The 13,092-nt window shown below is 46.1% G+C and overlaps 1 protein-coding gene across 13 annotated transcripts in view; it reads right to left on the bottom strand.

Moving 5' to 3' along the window:
• The window catches only part of Atxn7 (ataxin 7), a 153,519-nt gene that overhangs the window by 38,828 nt on the left and 101,599 nt on the right, over positions 1-13,092 (bottom strand). For all 13 annotated transcript variants that reach the window (XM_087182532.1, XM_087182528.1, XM_087182530.1 and 10 more), the window contains one exon: positions 313-562. In XM_087182532.1, coding sequence (XP_087038658.1) covers positions 313-562 — 250 coding nt within the window. The remainder of the gene's footprint in view (positions 1-312; positions 563-13,092) is intronic.

Here is a 13,092-nt window from a genome sequence, read left to right as displayed (position 1 = left end):
CTGGTATAGTGAAGGAGCAGTAAATATGACTAACCTTATTGATATTGCTATTACTACTCTGAAAAGTCTCCTAGGACAAGACAGGGAAACAAAAAGAATCAACAGCAGGGCCGGGGATTTAGCTCAGTGGTTCTGCTGCCTGCCTTGCAAGTGTAAGGTCCCGAGTTCGATCCCTGGTACCAAAAAAAAAAAAGAATCAACTGCACACACTCACTTCCCCAGGGGGCTCACAGACATGCTCAATACGACGGTATCTGCACACACGTGTGTTCCCAGCAGGCAAGTGTGAATAGCCCTCGTGGACATACTCACATTCTGCTGTGGGGGCCTCTACTTTGCTGAAAGGGGTGCATCGGCCTGGTGTTCCCCCTAAGCTGCGGTTTCTCTTTGGGTGACTTCAGTAACCTGGAACTGGAGGAGGATGCGCTCAGAAGCCCTCCGCCGGAAGGGCGGCTGCTTCCACTCGTACTGGCTCCTCTGCTCTTGGACAGAGAAGGGAAGAAGGGGAATACTGAGGTGGGCGGAACGGCCAAAGAAGGCTTGGATGAGCCATGTCTTCTTTCTGAAAAGGAAAACACAGAGAAAGACACCATGTTTCAGGCAAATCTCAAATGGGACTCAGAAGAGTTCCTCAGGTCAGTGTGTCGTTAGGTGAGACTATGCGAGATGCCCAGCTCTCAGAAAGGGCTTTCTTATCTGGCCCCGCAGACCTACTCAGCATTCTAGGAGCTAGTCCTCCGTGCTGGCAACCTCAGCAGAAAGAAGCTTATCACAACTGCCCACGAGGAAATGAAACAACCTTCCACACAAGCCATACTGCCTTTTTGGTTTTGTGCACTAGAAATGAACCTCACTGGCTCCAACTTGCATTCAGAAAGAGGATAATGATTCACGCATCTGCAGAGCTCTGCTAATTGACATCGTATGGGAATTCTTTCTTCCTTTCTCTTTCTAGCATAGCACCTCTTCAATTTTCAATGTAGCAAAATCTTAATAAATAAGTCATACCTTTTTTTTTCCTGTCACTACCCACCAGCAAATGACACCAAGTGAGAATGTTTCTAGGGTTCTCTTATCATTCCTTAAGAATCTGTGCTGAAATTTTCCAGTGAATCATTTCACTCTTTTTTTTCTCTTTAATTATCTCCCTTGACTACAGATGGCATAGCTCTGGTTCATACCACACAGATGCCAAAGGCGCAAGGCAAAAACTACCACAAATAGCTGTGCCTGTTTTTTTATTTTTTATTTTATTTTTATATTTTTGGTACCAGGGATCAAACTCGGGACCCTGCATTTGCAAGGCAGGTGCCGGAACCACTGAGCTAAATCCCTGGCCTGCTCCTGTTTTTTAAACCAGAAGTAATTCATGGTTAAGTGCAGACTACAAAGTTTAACTGAGATTAGCGCTATCCACTGAAGAATCAAGTTTTCTTGGGGTAAGGTAATGCATACTAATACAAATCAACAGGTGTTGTAAAATGCTACCACTGGAAACAGGTTAACTACTGGTAACTTTGTTTACTTGAGAGCCTGTGATAGCAACTTAGTGGCTGTCTTCAAATATACTCATAATTCAAAATCACACATTTGTTTAACCCTAAGCTTTACCTGCCACCTGTCAGATTGTGACAGCTGGATGTGCACTGAGAACCCTAAGCATGTCAGAAGAAGGGACCACGGCCGTGTGTAAGTGGCTTAGCTCCAGAGCCGCCTTAGCAGCCCAAAGCCTTCAGGGGATGCTGGGATGACTTCTTGCTGGAAGGCCATGGGCTCAGCAATGCTTTACGGGGAACTTCAGAGCCTGGTTCACAGCAGGCCAGGCAAAATTCAAATTCTCTACACCAACCACAGAAAGTCTATAATCAAGTTAGGAAGGCTAAAATGAGAGTAATTACAATGAATGCCTCTTCCTCCTGCCCCACATCAAAGTTGTGTGTTTAAGGAATGGAAAACTAAATAACTTTAATCATTTTTCAAATTGGGCATGTGGTGTTTTGTTTCAATGCAGTCTTTTTCTGTGATTCCAAACCACTCTGAACACCTTCCAAGCTGCAGCATTTGTCACCCGTTTACAGTTTTGCTTCCTGCCTTGGAGGGGAGGAGCTTGCATGAATGAGCCTGTCTCTCATCTTCCTTTTCAAGGCAGGCTGGGAAATAGGTCTTCACTTGGCATTTGTAAGACTGGTACAGCTTTTCTTTGGAAAAGGTGTGATTTTCAAAAGGCCCTGGACCAGTGGTTCTCAACCGTGGCTACACACAGGAATGGCCTGAGGAGCTTTAAAATACACTGATGCCTTCATCCCTCACTCACAGATTGTGGCTCGGGTGGTCATAAGTGGGGCCTGGGCATCCACACTTCCACAAGCTTCCCTGTGTGACACTACTGTGCAGCCATGGCTGAGAGGCAGCCTAGACCAAGCAAATGCCTCAGAACTATCATCTTGGCTGAGTGGATCACTCTCTGCATAGCTCTGGAGCACATGGCTTGTGGCACTATTTACAAGGGCCTGTGCGATAAAGTTCACTACTACTGCCTGTCCTTAGTAGTGCTTTCCAAACTTCTGTCAGCTGCAAGTTATTTTCATCATCATTCCAAAGCCACATAAAATATGGAATAGTTTCTCTAGTGTGAGAAACTGAAAGTGTAAATAAGGATCAAAATGTCTAATAGGTAATGTGAAATAGGAAGAAAAGGTCCAAAGGGGAAGGGGAAGAGGGAGGGGTAGGGGAAAGGAAAGAAGGGAAAGGAAAAATTATGAGAAAAGGAAAAATGGAAACAAAGTCTTTGTAAATAGGGAGGAATGGAGGGGGTGAAGGGAGGGCAGGGGAAGGGAAAAAATAAGAACCAAGATACATCATGTACAGGTACAAATTCCCAATGACAAATGGCATTATATTGTATACCTAAAATGTACCAATAAAATTAACGAATGAATCACAAGGACCCGAGTTCAATCCCAGGTACCAAAAAAAAAAAAAAATCAATGAATGAAAAAAAAAAATAGAAAGTTTATATATAAAATATCAAGGCCAGTAATTATGCTAATAAACGTAATTTAAATGAAAAAAAACCCTGTTTTTAAAAACTCAGCATTGTTCTTTAAATTATTTTCAATTCTTTCACTCCTTTTCCTTAGTCTAATTCTAACAAATCTCTCTTGGAGGCATTCTTGGTACCTTGGACAGGACAATTCTCCACACAGTTTCAGAATGGCCAGCATTCCCAGCCCTAGCCAGACTTAATGACCATGCCCCTCTCCATGGACAACTTAACTCCTGCCCCTGTCACTTCAGGTGGACTTCATGGTGAGGCAAAGTATCCCCACCCCATCTGATAGCTATTTTCCCAAGGCCAGATATCTACAAAACAGTAGATTCAATGAGCTTGCTGTATGTTTTCCTGAACACTAAAGTGTAAACACTGCAGTGTTTCCAGAAGACTAAAGAAGTAACTCCATCTGCGTTACAAAGAGGGGGGAAACCCAGCTGGAACTCTGGACTTCTGAGAAGTATGCTCCTTTTACTCTTGGGGCAGCAGCATTCTCCAACAGGGGCCAGGGATCCGGCTCAGTGGGAGCGCGCCTGCCTTGCAAGCACAAGAAAAAAGAAGAATTCTCAAACAGGTGTCTCAGAACAAATATCTCAGCTTATGACAGTTCAACTTACAATTTTTTGGTTTTACAATGGTACAACAGGGATCTGCATCCAGGAAAGCCATCCCTGTCTTTTTTTGGGCCAGTGATGCACGGTACAATCCTCTTTTTTTTTTTTGGTACCAGGGATGGAACTCGGGACCTTGCAAGGCAGGCGGCAACACCACTGAGCTAAATCCCTGGCCCACAATCCTCTTTCTTGATGCTGGACAGTCAGCCACGTGCTCATGCGGGAAGCAGCCTGCAGGTTGCAGTGTGCTGTGAGGTGACACCACCATGTCTGGCAGGCTCAGGGTGCTGATGCAGTCTCAACCGGGATATAGCCCCATCACTAGTTAAACAGCATTTGTATTTTCTCTTGAGATCAAATGATTAAATACAATTTCCAATCTAATTAAATATATCAGGTCTGCTATAATGGCCGTTTTTTAAATTAAAAATCTTTAAATAATGCCTGTTTTGAGAATGCAGATTTATTCCAAAGCCATGGACATAATGAGGAACAACTGGGCCATAATGGAATCTCGCCTCTGCTTTCATCTGGAAGCAAGAGTAGGTGGGCGCAGAAAGCTGTACCTGGCAGAACTGCTCACCATCCACCTCAGGTCACCACGGCCGTCCCAACTGCACCCACCCACACTTGGTGCTACAGCCCCATCGCTTCTCCACAATGCACGGGCTGCAGCCCTCCCCGCGCCCACTTCATCAGCAAATGCCAGTTCTTTTTCGAGACAAACTGTCATTTACTCTAGTATTTATGTACTTTGTACCACTTGACATACAAGACTGCTGGCTTCCTTAGGTTCCTATCTCTCCGTGTTGTCAGCAGTGCGGTTAGGAGTGTTGTGCCCTAACCCACTTCCCCAACAGGCCTCATGTGGCTTTTATTGCGCAACTCTGCACAGTGCAGTAATTTTTAAGGTATGAATGTTGTGTCACAGCAGAACTGACTGTAACTTCAGGGTTGTCCTTTCAACTTTTCCTTCTCCTCATGGCCTCCCGCCCTTGCTCCATTTGCTCTGTTTTCGCGCCTGTGCGCCCATGTGCGCCATGCCTCAGCCCTGGGGACTGACTCCAAGGCCTTTGTACCAAGCGCATCCTCAGCTCCCTGTGCTTTTTTTTAAAAATTGATTTTGAGACAAGGTCTTGCTAAGTTGTCCAGGCCGGGCCCCCATGCCTGGCTCCCTGTTTTCTTTAGTTACACTTCTGGTTCCATTTTCTTTAGTTAGCATCTTCTTTTGTTGCACGTTAACTCTCAGTTTGGGAGTCAGCACTAGAAAATCAAGACTCAAAGCTTTGCAATGTTAAAAGTCTGCTGATATATCAGTATTTCCCCCCAAATTATAATTACTTTAACAAAATTAAAAGCTATTTAAAAACTAAGAATGGCAATCTATGACATGAATTTTCATTCACTAAAACTTGAAACAGATTGTGTGTGTGTGCGCGTGTGTGTGTAACTAAGACTGAGACTGAAAAGTGCCAGCTCAGACCCTGTCACGCCGCTGAACTAAGCTGTTCCCCCACATCAAGAATTGGTGACTTACTCTGGGAACGGGGTAGCATCTGGTTTTCTTCTCACAGGACGGAGAAGAACCAAATTTTATTACAGTTGAGTTGGACTCCCTACATCTTTTCACTACAGGGTCCTATTTTTTGTAGGATTTTAAACTGAGCTTGCAGCTGTTAAAGTGTATTCCAAGACCAAAAGAGAGCCGGGCAGCTCACGGGCACTGCAAGAGACCCTAGGGCAAGTGGACCGAGTGGTGGCCAGATGCTAAGCAGGACTATAGTGCAGTTTGCTGGGAGCTGAGTTTTCAAAGCTCTGCTCTCTCTAGGGTTTGGCAGGGTCCCAGAAAGAGCACACTCTGTGCCTGAATGAGCAGGGCACTGTGAATGGCTCAGCCAGGGAGACACAGGCAGGTGGACCGACTCACACAAATACAGACACCAGCCGCTCTGAGTGCAGGCAGGGTGACTGCAGACACAGGGGAGGGGAGGTGGAGGGAAAGGGAAAGAGGAGGAGGAGGCAAGGGCTGGGTGGGAGCAGGGGAGGAAGCGGCCTCTGCACACATCTTCCACAATGGAAAGCAACTAAGGATACTGACTGAGCTTACGGATTGGAATTCATGCCGAGATTAAGAAAAAAATTAAGTCTTAATACATAGATATAAACCAGGAGAAGTTCAAAGCAAAATTTGTATGTCCTAAATATTGCTTTGAAAAGAACTAAAAATATTTTATAATACACAAGTGTTAAAATGAAAGCACTAACCTTAAAAGTAGTCAAAGCAAATTGTAACTTCAAATGCTATCAGGCATGCTGGAAAAGCATCCAGATGGATATATGGCAAGCTTTTTAAAAAGCAGTTCTCTTTTTTTTTGGTACCGGGGATTGAACTCAGGTCCTTGAGCTTGCGAGGCAGGCAACGGAACCACTGAGCTAAATCCCTGGCCCTAAAAAGCAGTTCTCTCACTAGGTATGGTGTGGGGCATGCCTACGATCCCAGCACTCTGGGAGGCTGAGGCAGAAGTACTGTCAAATTTGAGCCTAGGCTGGGAAACTCAGTGATTTAGCAAGACCCCATCTCTATAAAAAAATACAGAAAGGGCTAAAGATATACTTCAGTGCAAAGGTCTTGGGTTCAATCCCCAATGTTTCCTCCATAGTTCCTAGGTCAATTTTTTAAAACTTCTCCTTTTTTTGTTTTGAGACAGGTAGTGCAAGCTGTCCTTGAACTCACTGTGTTTTCTGGGCTGGTCTCCAACTCACGGCAATCCTGCCTCAGCCTCCTGAGTGCTGGGATTACAGGCGTGAGCCACCATACCCAGCCCACATTGCTTAATTTTTCTGTAGTAGATACTGTATAGCTAACACGATTATCAAACACATAGTTTTTTGTTTTAATTTTTTTTGGTACCGGGGATCGAACTTGGGACCTTGCGCTTGCAAGGCAGGCAGCAGAGCCACTGAGCTAAATCCCCAGCCCAAACACATAGTTTTAAAAAGGAGAAAACTGATTTGGACTTCCTGTCTCAGTCCACCCATTTCAAATAAAGCAAGGTACACTCACTACCGTGTCTGCGCACTGTGCCAATCTGTGCCACTCCCCAAGAGGGGCTAAGGGCGGGAAATCCACAAAGCTCTTCTAGCGATAGCGGTCTTTTCTTGTATCTTCTTAAAACTCTTTCACTACCCTGTTGTAATCCAAACAAAGAAATATCAACAGCAGCTGCTGCAGGAACTACGTGCCTGGTGCTCTGCCGGGAATTTACGGGAATGATCTCATCCAGGCCTGACCATCTTCCTAACGAACAGATACTGTTACTGCCCCACTGTCCCGATGAGGAAGTGAAGGCTTTAAAGCACTCGAGTGAGGGGGCTGTTTAAGTCACATAGCTCTAGGAGGCAGAGGCGGGAGAGTCCCAGGAAGGTGGGCTCCAGCAGCCAAGGGAAAGCACACGAAGACTGGCCATGTTGAGTGGTGCCATCAAGCCTGGGCCACGTGGTGCAGAGATGGGCAGAAGGGAGCGGCAAAGAGCAAAGCTGAGGCACAGGTCGGTGAGAAGCCTGCTTCCCAAAGGCACGGCAAAACCAGGCTATACAGCAGAAGTCTGCCTGTCTCAGCCGAACATACAGGACTGCTGGTGACAAGCTTTTGGTAAATGTGGGGAAGGAATTCAGAATCTGATTAAGGGAAATCCAGGTTTCCGGATTCGATCTTTACATTTGGGAATCTTGATCCTAAAGGTCAACTAAGAACGCCAGCCAGCACGGGTCCCCTTCCTCAGGGCTCCAAAATGGCCTGACAAGTGAATTTTGGTGGAAAGTGACAATCAGGGCTGGCTTCCTGGCTGCTCAGTTGAGCATGTCTACAACGGACTATGAGCAGCAAATGCCTGTCCTATAGGGCTTCGCGTGACCCCACAATCAGTGCTTCTTGTTGCTCTGCTCATTTGTGTTTGGCTTCCCAGTATTCCTACGAGCTGTGAAACCAGCCTGAATAGAAGCCAAAGTAAAAGAAAAATATGTGTTTTTTAGATCACCTGAAAAAGGCAAGAGGTCTGGAGTCAGAGAACACGGGTTCACACCCTTACTCTGCACTCATTCGGTGGGCGGCCACCGAGTGTGTCCCCCCAGGAGTCTTCTTCCGTCAAAGTCAGCAAGTCTCCAGCCCACGGCCCCCGACAGCGGCTCCGGAGTCACACGAAGGCAGCAGATGCAACCTGTTGCTGCCTGGGCCGCCGAGAGGTACAGGACTGCTTCTGCCTACCAACGCAGACGGCCATCACTCGGGCGGGAACAAGCCAGACCGCCTCACTCTCAGTCGACTTCTCCAGTGTGGAGGGGAAGCTTACGTATTCTCTGTTACGCCAGGAAGACCCAGGTGCCCGACTGATGATAGGGCCACGGCCAGTGAAGCTGAAGCTCTGCACTTCTTTCACCTACCGAACCTCGGCCCTGAGCCCCACCCCGCACGCACTGCAGTGTCTCAGCCGTTTGCCAGAGACTGGGTGGCTGACTGGGAGCTTCCAGCACGGCCAGACAGTATCAGACCTCAGCCGCTGGCCTGAGATTCAAAACCGCAAGTGCGGTTTCTGTACGTACTGTTTTCACATCATCACAGAGCTGAAAAGTCCTAAATTAATCACAGTTAGGTCGGGAACTGCCTGTATTAGCCTTTTCTCAGACAAGAGCTCGGAGGATCAGGTTTTGGAATTCAATTAAAAATGAATAAAATCACACCAAACAAAATAAGATGTTCATTCAAGCTAAAATTATTTAAATGAAAAGTTGGCTTATTTCCCTGACAACACTCAGGAGACACTCAGGAAGACCTGCAGGTAGAATGGAACACGGTGGAGGTCAGGCCTCAAGCTCAGGTGATGAACCCAAAGCCAGACATTTTAGTCAGATTATCATCAAAGTATTGACTCCCAAACCCCACAACTTTCCTTTCAATGAAACCCCTACTTTTGGATAGGTTTCATCATGTAAGGCTAGTGTGTACGCTGCATAAAAAGGCGATATAGCCAGGCCTGGTGGGCACACGTGTAATCCTGGCACTTGGGAGCCTGAGGCAGGGGGGACTACTGTTAAGTTCAAGACCAGCCCGGACTACATAGTGAGTTCAAGGGCCACCTGAACTACACAGCAAGATGCTGCTTCAAACAACAAAAACCAACCAATAAACAAAAAAACCAAACAAAAAAGGCTTTATGAAAATACTAGTACATGTCTCAAAGAATGTATAATTTCATGCAGTCTCTGACAGCCCCATTCCAAGAAAACCAATAATCACTCATTCAAAATAAAGATCAATAATAACAGAGCTTCTATATGGCTAAAAAAATGTAAATACCACCATGCGTGGTGGTGTATATACCTGCAATCCCAGCTACCTACAAGGCCAAGGCAGGAGGATCATAAATTCACACTCAGCCTGGGTAACTTCATGAGACATGCTCAAGCCCCTAGGTTCACTCTCACTCACACTCACACACAGTAAAACACAGGTAAAGACACAGGTTCTTTGGTCAGGCATAGCAGCAATGTATCAAAAGCTCAGTTTAGAAGCTCCAGTCATTCCGAGCCATCCCTTCACAAAGTCAAACTGTTCATGTCCAGGCTGTGCTCTTAGGCAGCTCCATTCTACTTACAGCCAGGCTTTGCTTTCAGGCTGCCAAGTACAGCTTGTGAAGTGTCAACTGACATCATCTGTCTGTCTGAAAGACTACCACCCCTAAGAGACAGCCAAGATCAGGACAGAGAGCACACAAGGGATCAAGATGTGTTTGTTTTTTAATTCCCAGCACTTCTTATCTTTTTTTTTTTGTACCGGAGATCAAACTCGGGACCTTGCGCTTGCAAGGCAGGCGCCGGAACCACGGAGCTAAATCCCCGGCCCAGCACTTCTTATTTTACAGATCAACTTTGCACTGCACCCATGTTTCCTCTAAACTTTTGTCATTCACAACTGGATTAGGGTTTGCATCGTTCATCATTTGGACTGTCTGAGCTATTATTTACTTACTAAGGGAACACCATGGCCAACTAGACTTTGGATAATCGAGTATTGTCCTTAGCAGTATCTGACACAATGACCCTAGGTTTGACACAGTAGTTAATATTTTTCCTAATAACTATTAAAAAATATTTGGCATACCATTTTAGACCACAACATGGACTACATGGGGACATGAAGCATTTAATAAGTTCGCTGTCAACTTTTCCTGTAAAATCTCCTTACTCTTTTTTCAAAGCACTCCTATGTCCCTGGCCAGCAAGCACAGTTCTACTCTATTCTTTGTTTCTACCAGTTCTTTCAACCATAAAGCTGCTTTAGATCTAACTACCTTAGGTTCCTCGGGCACATGATGAGACTACTCTAGAGAAAGCCAGTGTAGTCTAATTGCTAAAAGAGGAAACAAACCAATGGGGCTTTCCCCAGAACAGTAAAATCTCAAACTGGGGAGTCCAGAGCTGACCTCTGACACACAGGGGAGGCTGGCAGACGGCTCAGAGCATGCTTAGGTGGGTTACAGATGGCCCTGGAAAACTCTTGAGAAAGTTTTTTCCACAAAGCACTCGGCATCATTTCCACTAGAGAGACTTAACTGAAAAGGACGATTTCAACACTGGCTGCCCTAACAAATTAGTCTCCAACTAATTTACCAAATGCATCTCCTCCCCACCCATGCTGAGATGCCTTTGAATTAAAAGGTAAGAGGAAAGTGCAGAAAAAAAGAGTCATTTACAGCACTCGGGCCACTTGAAACAAGTCTCCACCAAAGGTCTATAACCAAATGATCAAGCTCTTCAAGTCAGTGCTTTATGACAGAACTGAAGGCCCCACTAAAGCACCCCTCTCCTGGCATCTGCACTTCTCCAGGCAGGGCAGGAACTGCAGCAAGCCCATTCACACTGCAGCACTAGAGAGGGCAGGTCACAAAGGCAGATTACAAGGGAGAGTGGGGGAGGGATAGACTTGAATGGATGGTAAATAATGTTGCTAAGAAAAGAGCAGAAATATGGCAACCTCAAATAATCTTCCAGCCAGGAATTCCTCCCAAGAGGACTATTCTTTCTGAACTTTGCTTTCAAGTATGTGAAATATGAAAAACTTACTATCTAGGGGGTATTTCTCCTCTGCCTGTTGAACTTGTAGCTCCCTGCAAGCATTTATAAAGCCCTTTTAAAAAATCCCCAATGTTTTACTGAAAGAGATGGAAGGACAGGGTGGGGTGGCGAATGCTGTAACATTCACCTCCGTGGCTGGGAGTCTAAGGCCTGCCCTCCGTAATCACTGCCACAGACCACTGATCCTGAGGAAAACTGAACAGCTGGATTGGCCAGCTGGCTTCCTGAGGGCCCCCTGCCTAGTTTCCTGCAATTTTGCTCAAGGTGCAGACTCTGACCCTAGGGCTAGAATGTTCTCAGGCAGAGACGAGGGCCCACACACACACACACACACACACACACACACACACACACAGCAACCTTTTGGCAGAAAGCTGCTGCTGCTTGGAACAAAACCTCTGAGTCCCTGGTGTCAGGCTTCTGACTACATATATCCCCTCATGAAAAGCATACTGGCTGATACTTTCCCTTTGCCAACAGTCTTGAGGCCTGCAGGGTGTCACCGGAATGATGCTGACAGAGGACACCCGTCAATCCCCCGGCTTGAAGTAAGTGGGAGCTCCCCACCTGACAGTGCACACCATCCAGTGAGCATTCACCTGCTGTCTCTTGCCTGCCCTGCACCATGTGGAATATTCTGCTCCTTGCGTACTTGCATGCAAGAAGAACGGGAAGATTCCGTGTGTGTTACGATAAACTCTTTTGATTACTATGACCAGCACAGCCGTCCAATTTGCTATACCATGGGCAATCCAAGCAGCAACCACACTCAGCCCTTAGGGAGCCAAGTCTACAGTCCTGTTTCAGGTCTGGGTCACTGCTTTTCCCAAATGAAAGTTCCAGGGCTATCATCAAAACGCAAAAAGTTAAAAAAACCCAAAACTATGCTTTTACCATTCCAATCCAGTTTTCATATATACAAGTAGGGAGAAAGAATTAAGAAACCCTGGTAAAATGCAAAATTAGAGGAGTTCTGCTGTTTTGTTCTTTAAAATGGAAACGTCTGTGCAGGAACCTGAACCGGGATCCGCGTCTTCCCGGCCAAGAAGCAGCAGCTCCAGGTGCAGGAGTGACAGCACCATCTGCTGAAGATGCCGTGCGGAGGAGTCCGTGTCACAGTCCCTACTCCTCCGCCCCGCCTTGCATCCTTTTTCATTTAACCTCATTCTGGGTGGAAGGGGGAGAGTCAAAGATCCTGAGCAAGGTAGCAACAGAGACCTCACACTGAGCACGCGGCTAAGACTCTTCACTGAGCATTCTGCTAATAAGGAACAGCTGATTAATTACTTAACAGTGCTAATGTTTCAAAGAGTTTGCAGCATTTTTTTTTTAGAGACAAACAGCATCTGCTCCACCTGCAGGCTGAAGATGTCAACAAACATCAGAAGTGATATGCAAAAATCAAACCGGAAACAGCAAAATTAAAACTACCTGACAGGAGTTGTAAGCAAAATCATAATCGATGGCATGTGATTAAAGGCTTGAGACTTATTTTCATTTACAGTCCTGCAACTGGAGAGCTAAGTTTCAACCCCAGTTAAAACCATACAGTCAAGCTCATTATTGCAGGCAGCATGAAATTTGAATCCAGTGAAAGAACTCAGTTGCCATCTCACTTCCCGCAGGAAGACAGAAGGCAGGAGAGGTGGAGAATCAGCTCAGCTCCACTGGGCACCTCTACAGCACCACTGGAAAGCCCGGTCTTTCCTGGCCCTGGCCCATAATTACATTTTTATACACTCAGTTTACGTTACTGAGTGACTTCCAGGGTGAGTGCATTTTGAAGTTGTTCTTCCTCTTGACAGTGTTCTCTTTGAAACTTTGCTGTAGATCTGAAGTCTGACAAAACAGCTTTCAAACACATTGTACAGGAAACACTGCGCACTGCCTGTCATAAAACCTCACTTACCACAAGATTAAAAAAAAAAAAAACAGTTACAGAGCATTACAACGGCCCTCCATTTTTAGAGCACGATGTAACCAATGCGCTCCCTGTTTTGAGATAGGGGAAACTGTTTGGTGTTAACCTCAGCATTTTGTTGAGTTAATAGCAAACTCAACTCCTGCCTGCACTTGAACTTTGGCCGGATCGCTTAAATGACATTTCAGAATGGCTCCCGTGGACAGCTCAAAGCAGCTAATCCTCTCACTGTGATTCCCCACTCTGATCCCCAGCTCTCCAGAGCTCCCTCCCTCCACCCCTGGAGCAGTGTAGCCCTCCTGGCCTGCTAGCAGGGCAGGACAACCACCACCAGGCTGGCTGAAAGAGGCCTACACAAACTCTCCCGCCTCTGC

The sequence above is a fragment of the Heterocephalus glaber genome, unplaced genomic scaffold, assembly GCF_053883595.1.
Source record: "Heterocephalus glaber isolate CG9 unplaced genomic scaffold, H.glaber_assembly_v1.0 deba00001472, whole genome shotgun sequence".
NCBI classification, from domain to species: Eukaryota; Metazoa; Chordata; class Mammalia; order Rodentia; family Bathyergidae; genus Heterocephalus; species Heterocephalus glaber.
The sequence above is the reverse complement of the archived record's forward strand: the minus strand, read 5'-3'. Positions and strand labels throughout refer to the sequence as shown.